General features: G+C 36.8%; 1 protein-coding gene and 1 pseudogene across 2 annotated transcripts in view; one reads left to right on the top strand and one right to left on the bottom strand.

Annotated features, from left to right (window-relative positions):
• Window positions 1–4,886: 4,886 nt before the first annotated feature.
• Window positions 4,887–21,090, bottom strand: part of YME1L1 (YME1 like 1 ATPase) — a 37,324-nt gene continuing 21,120 nt past the window's right edge. The window contains exons 11-20 of one of the 2 annotated variants that reach the window (XM_032622327.1): window positions 19,751–19,883; window positions 18,981–19,043; window positions 17,745–17,857; window positions 16,736–16,891; window positions 15,601–15,752; window positions 14,471–14,597; window positions 14,304–14,377; window positions 13,571–13,657; window positions 11,996–12,130; window positions 4,887–5,030 (exon numbers count right to left, since the gene is read on the bottom strand). In XM_032622327.1, coding sequence (XP_032478218.1) covers window positions 4,968–5,030; window positions 11,996–12,130; window positions 13,571–13,657; window positions 14,304–14,377; window positions 14,471–14,597; window positions 15,601–15,752; window positions 16,736–16,891; window positions 17,745–17,857; window positions 18,981–19,043; window positions 19,751–19,883 — 1,103 coding nt within the window. In that variant the 3' untranslated portion in view covers window positions 4,887–4,967. Of the gene's footprint in view, window positions 5,031–11,610; window positions 12,131–13,570; window positions 13,658–14,303; window positions 14,378–14,470; window positions 14,598–15,600; window positions 15,753–16,735; window positions 16,892–17,744; window positions 17,858–18,980; window positions 19,044–19,750; window positions 19,884–21,090 lie in introns of those variants that run through there. The other variant, XM_032622328.1, reaches the window with a different exon arrangement.
• LOC116748844 lies at window positions 20,217–20,989 on the top strand (annotated as a pseudogene).

Below are 21,090 nucleotides of genomic sequence, written 5' to 3'. Positions count from 1 at the left end.
AGTAAATAAATAAAAATTTTTTTAAAAAAAAGTAAAGTTGTTGCTTAGAGCTCCCATGCCTATCTAAGACTCAAATAATGCCCTGGTGGTTTCCTGCATATTTATTTAATAGATATGCTAATGGAATTAATAATGTCAGAGTAATACCTGTTTTATGATGAAAAACATCTGTTATGGATGCCTTAACAAATTCAGGTGGGTCCAGTGAAATTACAATGGTCCTTCATATGTGTAAGGATGAGGCAGAAGTGTCAGAATGATGTGAGAAAGACTCGACAGGTCATTGCTGGCTTTGAAGATGGAAGGGGCCACAAGCCAAGGAATACAGGTGGCCTCTACAAGTCAGAAAAGACAAGAAAACTAATTGTCCTCTAGAACCTCCAGAAAGGAATGCAGCCTTGATTTTAGCTCAGTGAGAATCATTTCAGACCTCTGACCTCCGGAACTATACTATAAATATGTGTGGTTTTAAGCCACGAAATTTGTGGTAATATGTTAAGTGGCCATAGAAAATTATGGAGAGAGGGAGCTAGGAAGAATGGAAGAAGTGGAGGTAGAGGGAAACAAAGAGGATTGGGTAGAGAGAGTCTAAAATTGCAGCACAGTTCTAACAACATTTCTGGCCAGGCCAAAGGGGAATCCTGGAGCCAACATCATATGAAAAATAAATCCCGCATCTTCCAGGAATGGGCCTGTATTTTACCCCTATTGTGGGTACAATGGCTGGGAGCAGTCGTGGGAAGCATGGTCATAGGACAGACACAGACGTGGATCCAGAAGGACAGCTGCTGGGGCTGTCAGTCTACTATGTGTCCCAAGTAGGTTCCCTAGTTTGCCCAGGACTGGGGCATTCTTGGGACACAGGACCATCAGTGATAAAACCAAGACAGTCTTGGGAAAACTGGCATGGTTGGTTACCCTGTCCCTAGCACTGGAGACCTGATCTGAGCATTTTCATGCCCAACATACCCCTCATCTCTGTGGGTCCCTTAGGATAATTTCTGCTTATCATGGCAGTTTATAGCTGGAAAAAATTTTCACCTTCTTCCTACCTTCGCTACCTAGCCAGAGTAGACACCATCTGTGACTCCTGAGATTCCGTAGGCAGACTGGGGTGTTTGTAACTTTTCTTTGTAACTCTCAAACATTGAAACTCATTAGGAATGCAAGTTAAAATTTCAGCTGTTTTACTTCCATACTTGTCCCCCATAGAATCCAGACTATCCCCTGTGTCCCTGACCCCCCAGCATTGTGAGGATATAGAGCATCAGTTGGCAACGTGCCTACTTTAGCCCTTCCGAGGGTCTTTGCTTCCTATGAGAAGGCACTGAGCTTATTTTCTCTTATTCTTATTATCATTCTCTTATTGGTACTGAGCTTATTTTCTTATGACTATAGTCAGCCAGCAATGCACTTCCATCTACAAGAAAAATGGGTCGGCATCTCTACTTCATAAAGTCTTAAGCCATTTTTTGCTTGAGTCTGTGGCAAACATAGGACCTCTTAGTTTTATAGGGAGCTGATACCAAGAAAGGTGTTATGGCGATCCCTTTTGTGGCCAAACTTTTTTCACTGGAAACAAATTAGGTGCCTCAGTCACCAACGTGGGACCCAAGTGGGTTCTAAGAGGGGAAGGAGGTAGGGCATAAAGCTTAACATCACCCCTCAGAACCTTGCACGTGGGGGACCCAGTGTTAGAGGAGAATGAGGCATAGCTACATCCACTCTCACTACTAAGGTCTTCCTTCTTTCATATTTATTTTCTTATTTATATTTTCTAACTTTTCAGCAATAAACATATGTTGCTTTTGCACAGACATATAGTGATTTGTTTCTAGTTAAAATAAAATAGCTTTAAATATGTTTAAAGAAAGTTAAGATAAATTAAATTTTTTCTGTTAGATTATAAAATATATAATTAGTAAATATAAAAATATAATTATTAAATACTAGCCTACAGAAGAATAAGCATATTACTGGAAAACAGTAAGAGGTGAGAACTTATTAACATAAGAGAAACTATACAAATCAATGAGAATGATATAGATTATTAATAAATGGTTTGGGAAAAATCAATTAGTGATAAGCAGTAACTACATATCTCAACATATACACCAAAAGAAACTCCAGGTTAGTAAAAATATTTAGTCTTTTTAATGAAACCATTAAATATTTTAGAAGAAAATATGGATGAGTGGTATTATTTATAAGTTTTTGAAGATTTTTCAAACAAAAACAATGGAAGTGTCAAAAGAAAATATCAGTACATTTGGCCACATAAAATTTGTGACCAAAAAATTTAGTATAGGGCATTCCCTGGCGGTCCAGTGGTTAGGACCTGGCGCTTTTGCTGCCAGGGCCGGTGCAGCCACACACACACACACACACAAAATCAGTATAAATGCAAATACAGATAAGGCATTAACATGCATAATTAATAAAACATTCTTTGTTTACAATCAAGGAACTAAATTTTTTAAAAAGGTTTTTGATGCGGACCATTTTTAAAGTCTTCACTGAATTTGTTACAATATTGCTTGTTTTATGTTTTGGTTATTTTGGCTGTGAGGCGTGAAGGATCTTAGCTCCCCAACCAGGGATCAAACCCACACCCGCTGCACTGGAAGGCGAAGTCTTAACCACTGCACCACCTAGGAAGTCCCCTAAATTTTTTTTTTAATGATCAAAGGATACAATCAGTTCACAAATTAACCATGGGTACCAGAAGCTTTCTACTCTTACTTGATATGGATAGGGGTTCAACTTCATCATCTTGCCTCAAGACAACATTTGCTCATCAATGCTGATAATTCTGTGGTAATTTAATCCACCGAGATCTTGATATTCTCACTACCTTACAGGACATCAAATTTACCCATTATGTGGATGACTTCATGCTGATGGTATTAGGTGCATAGGAAATAGGAGATAGTTTGAAAGTTCTGGTAAAAATTTATTTTCCCACTGTTATGATTTATGTTAACGCCTCTTTAAAAAAAATCAGCATTATCCATTTAAAGAAATATTTCCCCCAGAGTTAAGCACAAATCCTAAACATCACCTTGGCATCACAAGTAATTTACAAAATATAATGCTAACCATATAATCAGTTCTAACAGTGACCAACAGCAGCTTTGGTGGATAAATGAAATTTGTGATTCGGCGTACTGAGAAGCATAGTAACAGTTCACTTTTAGAAAAGGTGTATTTAAAAAATAAAAGAAAAGGTGTATTTTTTATAAAACCCAACCAAGAGAGACATTCTTTTTACCTTATATGTACTCCTTTAACAACTCTTTCTTCAAATTTTATATGAGAGGATTTGAGGAGATCTTATGACACTAAGAAGTAGCATGAACTTAAGAATCTTAAAATCTAACAAGGATGAAGCAGCATACAGAAAGCAGAACCAGGGTACAAGTATGCACTTGCCCTCCTATCAACTTCCCAAACAGGAAGAAAAAAAAATCACATTAAGTTTTGATAAATTTTGAAGTCAGTTTTCTTTGTGCTATAACAGTATAAAACATTATCTTTCAGCAAAATTAAAAATAAAAAATTATGTACCTTTTGGCCTAGCAGAGTTAATGCTGACAAGATGCTTCTACTTGGTGGGAGCTATGCTCCCTCCACCAGGAAACATTGTGCATCAGGCTTTGCATAGGTTTTTTTTTTAATTAATTAATTAATTTAGGCTGCGCTGCGTCTTCATTGCTGCACGTGGGATTTCTCTAGTTGTGGCGAGCGGGGGCTACTCTTCGTTGCGGTGCATGGGCTTCTCACTGCAGTGGCTTCTCTTGTTGCAGAGCACGGGCTCTAGGAGCGTGGGCTTCAGTAGTTGTGGCACGCAGGCTCAGCAGTTGTGGCTCGCAGGCTCTAGAGTGCAGGCTCAGCAGTTGTGGCACACGGGCTTAGTTGCTTTGAGGCATTTGGGATCTTCCAGGACCAGGGATCGAACCCATGTCCCCTGCATTGGCAGCAGATTCTCAACCACTGCGCTACCAGGGAAGCCCCAGGCTTTGCATAGTTTGATTCACAAATTTCTTATAATCATTCAGTCATTTGATATTTTGGTTATAGTTGATTTGAGTTTCTTTTTAGATAACGATGCTTATTTCCGAATAATATAAACACAGTCTCTCTTTTGTTCTTCCAGGAAATCCTTTAGCAACCATCTTCTCCAATCCTCCATATTTTGTCTCTTCTTTCTCCGTCTTCTTGCACCTCTGTCTCTTTCATCACCTAGTTCAGAATTTCCAGGAGAGTTATACAGACATTCCTAACATCTCAAGTTTACCAACAACTGGTCTTTAACATGCCTCAGGACTGTGAATGGAGACAACTGGTTGATCAAAGATAAAACACATCTTGTATGAAATCAATCCAGAATACTTAAGGAATTTCACATGCTGCAGATCTTAAAGTAATCTTTTTATCCAGTTAACAGATCCTTCTATGTAAAAGATACTGTTAGCCTGGCACTCAGTCCTACCTTGCACATTTTATCTTCCAAAAAAGAAGGCAGATTTTCCTCAGGAAGACATTCCATCTTCTTTATTGTTATAGTCACTGCGATATTTTCAAAGATGAAAAAAACACTTACTACTCATATCCTCTACGGCATTATTTAACCATCTATGGAGAATCTGACCCATCTGTTCCAGTGCTCTGCCTGATGGGGGAATTAGGATCAATCTACTGAATGCCTATTATTCTTTCACTCACTGAAAATTTATTAGCTGTCTACCTATAAAGCACTCCATTTAGTCTTAGAGATACAAGTGTTCAAGATTTCTTCCTAGAACTCAACATCAGGTGGGAAAAGGCAGACACAGAAACAATAAATTAGAGAACAGCTTTTTCTTTCTTCTTCTTCTTCTTCTTTTGGCCGCGCCACGTGGCATGCAGGATCTTAGCTTCCGGACCAGGGTTTGAACCTGTGCGCCCTGCATTGGGAGTGCGGAGTCCTAACCACTGGACCACCAGGGAAGTCCCCAAGAACAGCTTCTTATGAACATACAAATCAAATGCTATGGAGAAAAACAGTTGGACATGTAACGTAAATGGAAAAGGGCTGTAGAGAAAGACTAAGAAGTCATCAGCATACAGATGATACAAAAATATAGAGAGAAGCTAAAAGGACCAAGGATATATATATAACCTTAGAGTTTACCAACATAAAATGGAGAGCAAAGAATAAGATCCCACAAAATAATTCCTGAATTTTAACATAATCATAAAAATGTTATCAATAGAATAAAGGGGGAAATAAGAGCTGTAATCAACTAAAAGCAGTTTCTCTTGTCCCCATTTTAACAATAAATAGATCATTCTACTAAATCCCTAGATTAGCTATTTCAATATTAAAAGTATTAAACTGATAATGATTATGGAAATATAACATGACTAAACTGCATAGGAATTTTAAGGGGAAAGAATACTGAACCATAATATAGTACAATAAAATATCATATAAGGGGGAAGAGGAAATAAAATGATATAAAAAATACCAAGACTTTTATGTTGCTTCCATGATGCTTTGGATATTGCAAATAGTGCTGCTATGAACACCGGGGTGCATGTGTCTTTTCGATAAATGTCCACTGACAGGTGAATGGATGAAGAAGATGTAGTATACATATACGATGGAATATTACTCAGCCATAAAAAAGAATGAAATAATGCCATTTGCAGCAACATGGATGGACCTAGAGATTATTATATTAAGTGAAGTCAAGTCAGAGAAAGACATCATGATATCACTTATATGTGGAATCTAAAAAAAAATGATACAAATGATACGTTTTATTTACGAAGCAGAAATAGACTCACAAACATAGAAAACAAATTTATGGTTCCCAAAGGGGATAGCAGGGGGATGGTGGTGGGAGATAAATTAGGAGTTTGGGATTAACATATACATACTACTATATATAAAACAGATAAACAAGGACCTACTGTATAGCACAGGGAACTATACTCAATATCTTGTAATAACCTATAATGGAAAGGAATCTGGAAAAGAATATAAATAGATATATATGTATAACTGAATCACTTTGCTGTACACTTGAAATACAACACTGTAAATTAACTATACTTCAATAAAAATTTTAAAAAATACTAAGACATTAGAAGCTTTGTTAAAAGTTACTCACACACATACCCCATACATGATTATGATGGAAATTACACAAATATTTCAATTTTGAAAAATCTTATGAATAGAATTATATCACCCAGAAAAGTGTTCAAACAAAAATCTGTTAATATATGTAACCACTATTTTTGACTCATGGGATATAATTAGAAGGCAACTTCATCTCCCACTACCCTTTTAAATATTCAGAGGTTCTTCTCCCAAGCCAGGTTGAAAACCCTTACTCTCAAGTAATAAGTCCAGAGTTGCTTTATCTCACAAAGCACTGAAAAACAATGTCCAGCCCCACAAAACTATACGGAACTATAAAAATGCCAAGTCAGAGTTAATCAGCTAGGCCATGCTACAGGCAGACCACCTGCAGTAAGGGTGGAAAGCAGGCATGGTCCCCTTCCTTCAGCTGGCTAATTAGGGTTTCCCATGATGCCAGGTTCAAAACTGCAGGGGGCGGTAGAGTTCTCATGTGAGATGGTTTTGAGCAGTCTGGATCTGGCAATTGTTTTAAAGCTGACTCTTTCTCTCAGGGGCATTTCTGAGCCCAGAGCTGTTCTCACCTGTAACTCCCTTGACCTAAGTGAATGTAATCCATTCTTTCTTCTTCGTTCTTAAGGAATCCAGAGCCCCACTTTGGACTATCCTGTTCTGAGGCCTGTTCACACCTCTGAGTGGCCCTTTTGTGCGGTATCCAACGTGGATCCACCACCATGGCTCACTTTCTCTCTTTCAGGCTTGACTAACATCTGGTCCTCGATAAGCACTCAAACAGTCTTTGTCAAAGCAAATGCTGCGAGTGTAGAACTGTCTCATCACATTAGCAGTTCTTCTCCTGTCCTGAGCCAAAGCAACCTACCAGTTCCTTCAGATTCCAGGTTCCCTGGGTATGAGTTACATACCTGCTCCCAGAACTGCAGGAGATTAGATTCATATCAAGTTCCCCAAACTAGGTTTTACAACCTCTCTCCCTCTCACCCTCTCTCTTTGGCAGCTCTGTAATTTCTTTTTTCATGAAATACATTCTCAAATTCATAACAGATTAGCTATCCATTATATTCCCATATGAAGCATTGATACATAACTAAACTAAGTTTCTGTTTTAAAAGGTGGGGAGGGGTGTGTGTCGGGGAATCACATTCTTGCCCAAAAGAATAGGGATTCATGTGACAGAATGGGGGCAGGGGAGAATCTGCATAGAAATAAAATCCTCAGTTCAAATGTATCAACTCTCCAAATTTTATGTCCACGACTAGGTGTTATCTTTTCAATTCAAAGATCAAGTCTACATTCCAACATATTTTATTAAAATGTTACATACTTACATTAAGAAAAATGCTTATAACTAGCCAGATGGTAGTAACTCAGTATTTACTTTAAAATGAATATGAACAAAGAATATCTAAAAATAAAACATTTATCAATTACCACAAGTAATCTATTTAATAGGTATAGTCTACTTGTAAAACTCTGGCATTGTGGTAGCTTTCAATGGACAGCTTTAAAAAGTTTACAAGTCCTCTCAAAGTCCATTCTTATTAAACTGATATGGTTGAAATGTGACTCAGAATAAGCTGGGGAAATATACTTTTGGCATGATGAGGGGAGGAGGTTGACAAATCATCTCCATTTTTTTTTTAAAACATCTTTATTGGGGTATAACTGCTTTACAATGGTGTGTTTCTGCTTTATAACAAAGTGAATCAGTTATATGTATACATATGTTCCCATATCTCTTCCCTCTCCATTTTTTAAAAAGCAGCTATAAATTTGGATAAACTGTTTAATAAAACAGCCATTTCAGCACTCTGGAAATTAACTGAAGATCTGCAACAAACTAAGAAGTGCTTATTCATGAAACCCAGTTAGGGAAAGAAGCTGTGAGCCTGTGGGATTACTGTGCTGCCACATCCTGGGCCAGGTCTACGGGTGCAGTAGTTCAACCAGGGCAAGAGCAGACCCAGGGAACAAGGCTTGTTGTCACTGCCAGAGGGGACTCATTTGATATGATGCACTGTAAGTTAACCTGGGAGCTCAGTGGTAAGCAAACAAGGCTCAGTGAGGTTGTAGTCCTGTTTGGGGCAAACAACAGAGTAGCTAGGGATTTCACCGGAAGTTCTAGGAGGTAAGACAGCCATCTGGGTTTGATAAGCACTCTATATACTCCAGATGTACAGGCATGCAAAGCGGAAATTGAAGCTGGTTCAGGCCACCCACATACCCATGGTTGCCAAAGCCTGCACATATGCACAAGGGAGAAGCAAAAAAGCCCAGCAGAAAGCACAGACCAGAGCAGACTTGAAAATGACCTGAACACTGAATGTACTTGCCAGCTCACACAGATCCATTGGCAGAGCGGAGGCCTGACTGATGGGGTTTGAACACAACCTCTGTCCAATCTTTGGCTATAAGCTAAGCTATGCAATCCAGCAGCAACGCTTAGGAAGCAAGATTTATTATTTTAAAAAACGAGTAGAGACATTGGTGACTGCACACTGCTGTGGAGACAGATTTCACAAATTTACTGGTGGCAAGTTACTAAATAAAACAAGAACAACCCTCTGGGGAAAAATTCAGAATTAGTAATTGCTACATTATCTGAAATTCAACAAGATTACAAAGCAAAGAAAGAAGAAAGTGTACCCTTACTGAGGAAGAAAAGCATTCAATAGGAACTGAGTATCTCCAGATGTTAGAATGAGCAAAGACTTAAAAGCAACTATTATGAACATGTTCAAAGAACTAATGGAATTCATGTTTAAAAAATTAATGAGAGCTATGATGAAAATAATGCAATGTATGAAGAATCTCAGTAAAGAGATACAAGGTATATGAAAGAACCAGATAGAAACTTGGAGCTGAAGAATATAATATATGAAATGAAAAATTCAGTTGAAAGAAGAAAGAATCAGTGAACTTGAAGCTGAATCAACAGAAAGTATTCAATCTGAAGAGGAGAGGGAGAAAAGCAATGAAAAAAATGAACAAAGCCTCAGAAACCAGATCAACATATGTGAAAGGAGAATCCCAGAAGAGAGAAAGGGCAAATAAACATATTTGAAGAAATAATTGCCAAAAATGTCTCAAATCTGATGAAAAACATTAATCTACAGATCCAAGAAGTTCAACGAATCCCAAATAGGAAAAACTCAAGGATGTCCACATTTATAAACATCATAGTCAAACTGTTAAAAGACAAGGCTAAGAAAAAATTCTTGAAAGCAGCAAGTGAAAAACAACCTATCGGAAAAGGAGACCAAAATTACCATTAACAGCTGACTTTTCACCAAAAATAATGGAAGTCAGAGGCTGTGGGACGACACATTCAAAGAGATTAAAGAATAAACTGTTGGGACTTCCCTGGTGGCGCAGTGGTTGAGAGTCCGCCTGCCGATGCAGGGGACACAGGTTCGTGCCACGGTCCGGGAAGATCCCACATGCTGTGGAGTGGCTAGGCCTGTGAGCCATGGCTACTGAGCCTGCGCATCTGGAGCCTGTGCTCCGCAACAGGAGAGGCCACAACAGTGAGAGGCCCGCGTACCGCGAAAAAAAAGAATAAACTGTTAATCATGTATTCTATATCCAGCAAAAATATTCTTAAAAAACAAAGGCAAAATAAAGACATCCCCAGATAAAGACAGAGGATTTAAGATTATATAAACCAGTAGTTAATCATTGTATTAAGTTGTTGTAACACGTACAGATGTAACATGACAACGATAGCACAAAGGAAAGAAAAGGAGATATACTGGAACAAATTTACTACAATTTGACAGAATTAAACTTGTATTATTTTGAAGGAGCCTGTGATTAAGAGTGATAAATGCATACTGTCATCCCTAGAGCAACTGCTAAGACATAACTCACAATAGGAGGAACAGGGAATTTCCTGTTAGTCCAGTGGTTAGGACTCCGTTCTCTCACTGCCAAGGGCCCGGGTTCAATTCCTGTTGGGGAACTAAGATCCCACAAGCCATGCTGTGCAGCCAAAAAAAAAGAAGAGGAACACAGGGATCTCTTTAGATATGAGAAAAACAGAAAACAAATAGCAAATGGCAGATGTAAAAGCAACTACATAAATATTAAATATGAATGAACTAAACATCCTACTCAAACAACAGAGAGTTTCAGACTGGATTTAAAAAAAAAACAAGATCCATATGATAAAGGACTTGTCTTTAGAATATATGATCTCTTACAACACAGAAGACAACAACCCAAAGAGGGAAGGGAGGATTTCAACAGACATTTCTCCAAAGACGATATACAAATGACCAAAAGCCTAGCAGAGGATGTTCAAAATCACTAGTCCTAGGGAAATGTAAATTAAATCCACAATAAGATTCTACTTCATACCCACTAGATTGGCTTTGTCAAAAAGACAAGACTATAAGAAACACTGTACAATATATGGAGAAACGGGAACCTTCATACACTGGTAGTTGGAACATAAAATTATATAGTTACTTTCAAAACAGTTCATCAGGTTCTTAAAAAGTTAAACAGAAACTCGCCACATCACACAGCAATTTCTAGAAGTCTATCAAGACAAATGAAATCGTGTGTCCACGCAAAGACATGTATACTCATATATATATAAACACAGAGAGAAGCGGAGGGAAGGAGGGGAGGGAAGAGAGGAGAAAGGGAGAAAGGAAGCAGGGGCAATAAAGAATGGGCAAATGAAAATAACTGGTATATCTGAATCAAGGATATATGGAAATTCCTTGTATTATTCTGGTAATGTTTCTCTAAGTTTGAAAGTACATCAAAATTTTAAATTACCCAAATAAAAGGGCAAGAATATCATGTAGCAAGCTCCCTCTACCAACCTCAACGAAGACCATATACAGCTTAAAAGTTACTAGAAAACTGTAGGTAATTTTAATAAAATCACTTCAAGAATATAATATGGTTGTAAAACCAATACAATGTGCTCTAAAATAATTTTTCTACTGAGTTAAAGTCATCTGTAAATTCTGTAATACATTCATATTCACAAAATCTGACTGAAAAATAAACACAACTTTCCATTTCTAACACAGCATAATTCAAAAGTTCACTCTGAACGGGACTGGGTTTTTGGTTTTATTTTGGTTTTAATGCAAAGCATAATTACATAGTTATTCATAATTTGAGGTGTGTTACTTGTTTATTTAACAAAATACTGCTGCTCTGAAATAAACTTCATTTTCAGAGTGATAGTAATGTTAAAAAAAAAAAGACCATGAAAATGCAAGCTGCATTTTAAAAAGCTTATAATAATCATTTAAATTCCAATTGTATCTGTAGGTTCACAATTCTCTACTCTTAGATTTTTAAAAAAACACTTTATATATGGTCAATCTAGATCATAATTAAGTGCATCTTAATGAAGTTTCCACTGATGTATGTAGAAATATGATTTACCGATAGCCAAATAGCATCATTTCTTTATCAAAGATAAGTGGTACTATCTAGAAATAAAGACAATCCTTCATGAATTTTATTTTCCTAAGTAAAAATACTTCCCAAGAGCTAAAGGCACAATTTCTATTCACATCTAGCACTGTAACCAACCATAAAATCATTACTTATTTTCAACTTAATAACTGATTGACATTTCTCAAACAAGCTGTTTTCAATCCTGATAGTTCTTTATTTTCTTTAATAAATTGCTATTTGCAGTAGGTGTCCATCATGAGAATAATCAAAATTAGATAAATGTGACAAAAGACTGACAAAGTGTTTCACACCCTTGAGTGATACCAAGAATGGGAGAAAAGTGTTGCAAAATACGACTACTGCAGTGCTACTTATGGTCTTGCAATAAAACCAACAATGCATCAAGAGCTATCATCTCACATCCAATTTCTTCCCCTCAAGAACAATCTGAATCTCTTTGGCATCCAAAGTCTCATAGGTCAATAAAGCTTCTGCTAGATTTTTGTGCTCTTTTGCATGAGTCTTCAAGATATGTTTTGCTCGCTCATACGAATCCTGAAATACAAAGCAGATATGTAAGAGGCAGAAACCTTAGGAGAAGCAAAAACCCTAAATGAGATAAAAAGCCTTTATGTACCCTAAAAAACTATAAAATCTATTGACTTCTATTTATGAAAGATAAAAGCATTTAAAAGCTTGGTTCCCTAAAGATAACTCTTTCATACTTTCAAATGTTATATTTTTAACCTCAAAATCTATCATAGAGATAACTGAGGACTACTTAAACAAAAAGCTACTTAAGAAATAAAAGTATACATTGTACTCATCTGCTTTCTAAATAAGGTCTGTGAACACAGAAATGTATTTCTCGTTTCAAAATACGTGCTAAAAGGAAAGGGAGTTTGCTCCTTTTGCCTCTTGAGATTTCACCAATTTACTCAATCTAGAATGGCCAGAAAAGATAATTTCCATTCTTTTACTTGGTAAAACACTTACCTCTCAATACTGTAATACAGTATCATTAAAGGTGATCCCTGACTTCCATACATTTGATTTTTTTTTTTTTGCAACCCACCTTGAACTTTTCACTTAAATCCTTCAACTCTCTTTCCAAAGGTGAGTCTGAATTAAGTTTATCAGCTTATGAATAACGGCAGTAATAACAGTTCATTTTTGGCAGTGTCATATTTGCCTGTACAATGTTTATGCCAATATTTTACTAGTGAATTATATTTTTGTCCTTATAAAATTGGGTGGAAGATGTAAAAATGAATTTACCAACACCAAGAAACACAGGTTACATAAGCACAATACAATTACTAGACATTTTGAACATAACCATGTCCAAGTAAAATAATCAAATTAAAGAAAATACATAAAATATTAGAAATATATCAGCTAAAGTAGAACTGAATATTTAAATCACAATGTAAATTGTTCTGGGCTTCCCTAGTGGCACAGTGGTTAAGAATCCGCCTGCCAATGCAGGGGACGTGGGTTCAATCCCTGGTCCAGGAAGGTCCCACATGCCATGGAGCAACTAAGCCCATGCGCCACAACCATTGAAGCCCCGCACCACAGCCACTGAAGCCCGCGCCCTAGAGCCCGTGCTCAGCAACAAGAGAAGCCACCGCAATGAAGAGCAGCCCCTGCTCGCTGCAACTAGAGAAAGCCCAAGTGCAGCAACAAAGACCCAACACAGCCAAAAATAAAATAAATAAATTAAAAATATATATACGTACATACATACATATATATATATATATATATATATTGTTCTTAGCCTATGGCCAGAATAAAATAAAGATCCAGTCTACATTTAGGGGTTCCAGTCTATGTCAAAGATCCAGTCTATGACATATTTAATCACGGCAGCAACGGTACGCCTATTAACTTTATAAAACAGAGGAACTTTAGGTTTTTTGCAAGCACCCAAATATTTAGGCACATTTTGACTAAATAGATAAATAAACATTAAAAAAAAAAGATCATTACCCTCAGAAGGATTCTGATTTCCTGTTCAATAGCAGATTGAGTTTCTGGACTCAGTTTCCCTGTATCACTGTAGGTCATAACTCCAAGCTAAAATCAATGAAAAGAAAGAAATCCAACAGAAAAACCTCCAACACTAATGTATGTAACAGAGGAAGTACTATCCTATACATAAGAAAATAAATATCATGGGGGCAAGGAAAAAATACAATATAAAAATGCCCTTGAGGGCAAAAAAACTTCATTATTCTTCTGCAAGTATAATACTAAAAAGTGTGAGCAAGAGAGAAAATTTTAAATCCTAAGTACTGTTCTGAGTACCTTCTTAGAAAACCTTAGCAGCTATTCTGGTCCAGAAATCCACACTTCACAGAGTACTGGAATTGCTTTATGGAGCCACAGTGATAATGTAGGAACGTGAAGTATGTGGAAAGGGCAAAGTAAGCAAGCTCAACAAGTAGGTCTTCGATGTCATATGAACAAAAAAAGCTAAAGAATTTATATTATCATTTGGTTAATTCATGAAGTAATAACTCTTACTGTTTGAGCAGCTAGAATGGAAAGAGTATGTTACATTTCTCAGAAAATGATATTTAGTTTAGAGTAAGCTTTGTTAAATCCACCTGGAATGAGATAGGGGAAAATCTATCAACTTATAATGAGAGCCCTATCTCACAAAGAGACACTTGGCACATCAACATTTGATACATGAGGAAGGATTAAAATTAGCCATTACCTTTTCACTCATTCCAAATTTGGTGACCATCTGCTTTGCTATTTTGGTTGCATTATCAAAATCACTGGAAGCACCTAAAATTTTAAAATATACATAAAACTCAAGTTAAAAAAAAATCTTTAAACCAACAAACACAATTTGAACCAAAGCTATTCTTTACAGCCAACCTGTTGTAATATGATCAGCTCCAAATATAAGTTCCTCTGCCACTCTTCCTCCCATACTGACATCCATCTGAGCAAGAAGCTGAGCTCTAGTTTCGTTCCATCGATCATTCTCAGGCAACAGGGACACCTAGACAATTGAAAAACAAAGAAAAAATTCAGACACAGTTTTGAAACACTTACATTAATTAACCTGAATTATCATTTGTCTCCCATGACCTTACTTAATACCATGATGCTGAAAGCTCAGCGGCATTTAATAGAGATGGTCATGGTGATTGATGACCAAACCAGCTATGTATAAAATGAGGAAAGCAAAAGTGCAGTTTATAAATAATAAGTAGTTAATGCTGCAATACAACTGTTTGTACCTCGTTGCACAAAAATGTTTAAAACGTCTATAGGGACGTCCCTGGTGGTGCAGTGGTTAAGAATTTGCCTGCCAATGCAGGGGACATGGTTCGAGCCCTGGTCTGGGAAGATCCCACATGCTGCAGAGCAACTCAGCCTGTGTGCCAGAACTACTGGGCCCGCGCTCTAGAGCCTGCAAGCCACAATCACTGAGCCCATGTACCACAACTACTGAAGCCCGCGCGCCTAGAGCCTGTGCTCTGCAACAAGAGAAGCCACTGCAATGAGAAGCCCACGCACTGCAATGAAGAGCAGCCCCCTCTCACTTCAACGAGAGAAAGCCCGCATGCAGCAAAGAAGACCCATCGCAGCCAAAAATAAAATTAAATAAATAAAAATAAAATGTCTATAATTAGATATGAAAATGAAACTTCTACTCAATGAGAAAAAACTTAGAAAAACTATTGAACCAGTCACTATGATACATAATTTCTTTTGAGGGGAAAAGAACAACTACATATTTAAGAATTATATTTTGCTGTCATTCCTGAATTACATTTCATAATGTAAATATATTATCTGAAATATTAAGGATATCCTTTATTAGCAGATAAATTTCACAAGTATGTCTGATTTCAAGACAGTTGAGGAAGTTAAAGAAGAAAGTATCAACACACCTAGGAAGTAGCTGAATTTTCTTTTGAAATGTTTTCATCAGCAATTTCCTATATAAGCTCCTGGGGAGCACTATCTGAAAGAAAAGAAAAACTAAAGATACTCACATGTCCAAGTGTTGGCCCTCGTGGCATGATTGTAGCTTTGTTGATAGGCATAGCATCTTTAGTGTAGTATGCAATAATAGCATGACCAGATTCATGATACGCTGTGATCGTTTTGTTTTTGTTATCAATTTCCACACTTCTACGCTCAGGCCCTAAGAATAAAAACTTACTTAAGTAAAATACTCCATTAGGAAGGTATATTTAAATGAATGAAGCTCCTTTGCCTCAAAGTCATTCTTAGAGTAATATGACTTAATATCATAAATATTTTAAAAGTGTGAAAGTTTAAAAAATGAGTTGACTCCACTCTACAACACATGTAAACCATAATTTGTCAACTGAAAACCAAACTGTAAAAACTATCATCTTAATCCTTATATCAAAAGGAAAAGCTTAATTCTATTTCTAGAAAATAAACTTCTAATTTAACAGGAATATAACTAACCTGTTTTGAAGGCAATTCAAGATTTAAAATAAAAATTAAATACTGAAAAACAGTAAAATTAACTCTTCTTTTATCAGCAATATCAGACAAGAGGAAAGACATGGGCACTCATGCCCCGCAAAGAGTGTAATATAAGTTATAATATATTTGTTCCGTAAGAGGCCAAACTGTGTTGCTCTGTTAGAGTATGTATTTGTATGTTTCTATACCTTTATTTTTTATAAACTTTCTCTCAAAATTAAGAGTTTTTTTCTCGGACTTCCCTGGTGGCACAGTGGTTAAGAATCCACCTGCCAATGCAGGGGACATGGGTTTGTGCTCTGGTCCAGGAAGACTCCACATGCCGCGGAGCAACTAAGCCCGTGTGCCACAGCTACTGAGCCTGAGTTCTAGAGCCCGTGAGCCACAACTACTGAAGCCCACGCTCCTAGAGCCCATGTTCCACAAGAAGAGAAGCCACCACAATGAGAAGCCTGTGCACCGCAATGAAGAGTAGCCCCCGCTCGCCGCAACTAGAGAAAGCCCGCATGCAGCAACGAAGACCCAATGCAGCCAATAAATAAATAAATAGAGCGAAGTACCACCAAACCAAAAATTACCAAGTGGCAATTTAAAAAAAAAGAATTTTTCCTCTAACATAATGAACAGTATAAGATAGGGGAAAAAAAAGAAGAAAAAAAGAAAACCTACCCATTAGGATTTTATCTTTGGAAAACTCTAGTTCCTTCATCGTAACCATTTCTTTTCCATCAACAGCTGCCTTTAAAGCAGCTTGGTTCACAAGATTCTCCAACTCTGCTCCAGAAAAGCCAACAGTACCTCGAGCTATGATTTCTGGATCAACAGCTATATGCAGACAGGACACAATATTAAAATTTCAGAAGAGCTAATAAAAAGCTCTCCATAAAGAACTCACATTGCAAAAGAAAGAAGACAGCCATCATGAACTGTAATTTTACAAAAGCTTACTTCACTAAATTCTAAGGGGAAAAAGCCAAAACTGCTATTAAACACACCATTAAAATTGTCATTGGGACAAATGACAAAAGTTCTTACATTTAAATAACTTTGTGATAAACAAAGAAAGGTAGAGTTGCCAGATAACGATTTACAAACCTTTAATTATGGCCTAACCACAAACTGAAAAAGCACATTCATAGACAACGTTTTGTTTTCAGAATTTCATCTTGGAATAACTTTGGACATAATAGCCCCCCTTATTATCGGAAACATATTTGGTTTTATGAATTGATTCAGATATCTTTGAAAATACTGCAGCTTTAATAGCTGCTTTTATTACTCAGGTGGTTCTATAATATTTCCATGTGTTTTGTTTTATAGTTTGCTTCCCCTCTTTTGGCCCCAAAGTGACTATATCATAAGGTACTATGCTCATAATATACAGGTGCTTTTTATATTATTTTATATTTTACATTCATCTAAAGAAACATTTATACATAGATTCATCAAGTATTATCTAAGTACTCAAAGAAAACTTTGTTTAGAATCGGGATTCAAAATGACAGAATCTCTGGATACACATTGAGAAATGGACTTTATGGACAAACAAGAGGAGAGAAAAATAGATATTTAAAGGAATTTGTCTTTTAAGACATCCTGAGTAAGGACCACAAACAGGGTGGATTGATATATTACCATTTTATGGAGATAATGTCTGTATCATCGAATTAAGACTTACACTGATCAAACTTTATTTTATTGAGATACCACTTCAAGATTTCTGTTCGACCTTTTACATCTGGCCTGGGAACTGTAACCTGCATGTCAAAACGACCAGGACGTATTAAGGCGCTAAAGGGAGAATACAAAAAGAAAATATAAATTAATAAGCTGACTGTGCTGAAGGTCAAGTTAAACAGGACTGACATCCTAAAGAGAAGATGGAAAGACAATGGCAACAAATATTTATTTTGAACATAAATATTCAGATTAGTTCCTTATAAAACGTGGCTCAAATAACAGTTTCAATAACCGGAAGGCAGAACAAAGGTTCATATAGATAAATGTGTGCATCTAGATAGCATACAACCCGTCAGAGACAAAGACATGCAAGTCAGCCAGTCAAGGAACAAATAATTCTACAGCAATCTATTATGAGCGCTACACATCCATCTTACTGCTATTATGTACAAAATGTTAAACTAGAGTCTTAGGCAAGAACTATTAGATCAAATGACAGTAGGAATAACTTCTATATAATAAAACCAATAAAAATTTTAAACTATAGTAAATTTTATTCTAAAAATCCTCTCCACCCCCCACCCAAAAGCTTTGTGATGTTTAAGTTGTGAGAAGACTCTTTTAGCAGCTTTACTGAGATACAATTTTCATATCATAGAATTTGAAGTCGAAAACCCAGTGTAGTTTTCTTTTTAATATCATTATTGGAGTATAAATTTGCTTTACAATGGTGTGTTAGTTTCTGCTGTGTAACAAATTGAATCAGCTATACATATACATATGTTCCCATATCTCTTCCCTCTTGCGTCTCCCTCCCTCCCGCCCTCCCTATCCCACCCCTCTAGGTGGTCACAAAGCACCGAGCTGATCTCCCTGTGCTGCGCCGCTGCTGACCACTAGCTATCTATTTTACGTTTGGTAGTGTAACCCAGTGGTTTTTAATATATTCAGAGTTGCCCAACCATCACCACAATCTAATTTTAGAGAATTTTTACCCCCTCCCCCTCTCCAGCTGAAAGAAACCCCAAATCTACTGGCAGTTATTTCCCATTTTCCCTAACCTCTGGCAACCACTAAATTACTTTCTGTTGCTATGGATCTGCTTATTCTAGACATTTCATATAAAAGCAATCATATAATATGTGATGTTTTGTAATGGGTTTCCTTCACTTAGCACAATGTTTTTAAAGTTCATCACTATTCTAGAATATATCACAAAAATTTTAATACTTACTTATCTAATGCCTCTGGGAAGTTCGTGGCTCCTATGATGATAACTCCTTCGTTGGGTTTAAAACTATTAAAAAAAAAAAAGGACCTTTTCATTGAAAATTAAAACAGCACACATGTAGAAATGTTCTATGCAAAACTGTTTATCATTAATCTTACTGACAGCAAAGAAAAGGGATTGATCTTTTTAAAGCCCAAAATGATAAGGCATCTCTAATTGTTTTTTAAAATGCCAGTGCACTTCAATAAAAGTGTTAATAATAAATCACCAAATCATCTGTGGTTACATACCTTCATAATAATTTTTCTAGTTAGGAAGAGATGACCTGACACAAAAAGCTTGAGTCCCTGACTAATTTTTGAAAAATTATTTTCAAGTTTACCAATTCAAATTATTTGCTCCTAGACTTCCAGAATGTCTTATATGACTTTAAGAAACATTTTTTTGATCTACAGCAACACTCAAAGCTAGTCACAAACAGTGCAGGGATAAGGGTATTCTCCCTTTACATCCCCAAAGAGACTACTACTTTCAGCTGGAATCACTGCTTTCCTGTCATGCTACAGTAAATGAAAAATCTATTTTTTAATTTAAGAAAAGTTGATGTAACAATTATCAATGATCCCATTAGTAAAAACAATACAATAGTCAAAATAGCTTGTCTTTACTTCTTGCATGAGGGACTACTCTGTTGCCTATAAACAAAATTTTTCCTATCTCTGGTATGCTACCAAATATATCACCAAATTCTAAAGACAGGAAGATTCAATTACCCATCCATTTCAGCAAGAAGTTGATTTATGGTCTGCCGTGAATATGGATGCATTGGAGATTCAATTCGCTTCCCACCAACAGAATCTAATTCATCAATAAATATAACACACGGGGCATTTGCTTTTGCTTCCCCTAAGAAGACAGAAAAGATTCAAATAAGTTTAATAAAATCAACACTTTTAAAATAAAATTGCATAAATATTTAACAACTTGTAAGACAGTTAAAAAGCCAAAAAAAGACATTCAGTAGGGAGAAAATACATAAAAGGAGGTCCTTCTTAAACTGATTTAAGAACAGTAGCCTCAGAAGAAAAAAAAATTATACCATTGAGTATTCATTCTTCCTAGTTGTACAAACCATATACAATCAGATTTGAGGCAAATACTTTTTAAATACATAGTAAAGAATTGATAGGCCCGCCCCGCTTGTCCTTTCTCACGGCCAGGCGGCTCTGTCTCTTCGGTCCCCCTCCTCCTCCGCCCCACCGTCCTGACTCTCTTTCCCTCCTTCCCTCAGAGGATGTCCTCCTTCCAGCTCAACCTCAACCCGCTCAAGAAGCCGCTCGGCTTCATCAAGGTCCTCGAGTGGATTGCTTCTATCTTTGCTTTTGCCACCTGTGGAGGTTTTAAGGGCAAAACAGAAATTCAAGTGGCTTGTCATCCTAAAGTTTCTGACAATAAAACGATCACAGCTACTTTGGGTTATCAATTCAGGTTGAATGAAGCATCATTTCAGGCACATCAAGGTGTAAATATGTGTGATGTAGATTGGAAAAACCATGTCCTTATTAGAGATTACTCTTCTTCTGCACAATTCTATGTTACTTTTGCAGTCTTTGTCTTCCTGTACTGCATCACTGCTCTATGTTGGTTACACGAACGTGTATCGTGATAGTCGAAAACTTCCCATGGTTGACTTTGTTGTTACTCTTGTTGCCACTTTTTTGTGGTTGGTGAGCACTTCAGCCTGGGCTAAAGCTCTTACAGATATTCAAACAGCTACTGGTCACAATATTGTCCAGGAACTTCTGCCTTGTAATCAACAAGGAGTGATATGTCATTTTGGCTCTGTGACTACTATGGGATCCCTAAATGTATCTGTGATCTTTGGCTTTCTGAATATGATACTTTGGGGAGGAAATGCATGGTTTGTGTACAAGGAGACCAGCTTACACAGTCCCTCAAATACTTCTACTTCCCATAGCTAAGGAGGTATTCCTCCTCCAACTGGAATATAATTTATAATTGAAGGGAGAAGTACACTGTTTGAAACAGATGTCTATACTATGACTTGTTGCCAACATCTTGAGAAGCATTTTTTGTTTCTAATAAAAGTAAC

Source organism: Phocoena sinus, chromosome 2, assembly GCF_008692025.1.
Source record: "Phocoena sinus isolate mPhoSin1 chromosome 2, mPhoSin1.pri, whole genome shotgun sequence".
Lineage (NCBI taxonomy): Eukaryota > Metazoa > Chordata > Mammalia > Artiodactyla > Phocoenidae > Phocoena > Phocoena sinus.
The sequence above is the reverse complement of the archived record's forward strand: the minus strand, read 5'-3'. Positions and strand labels throughout refer to the sequence as shown.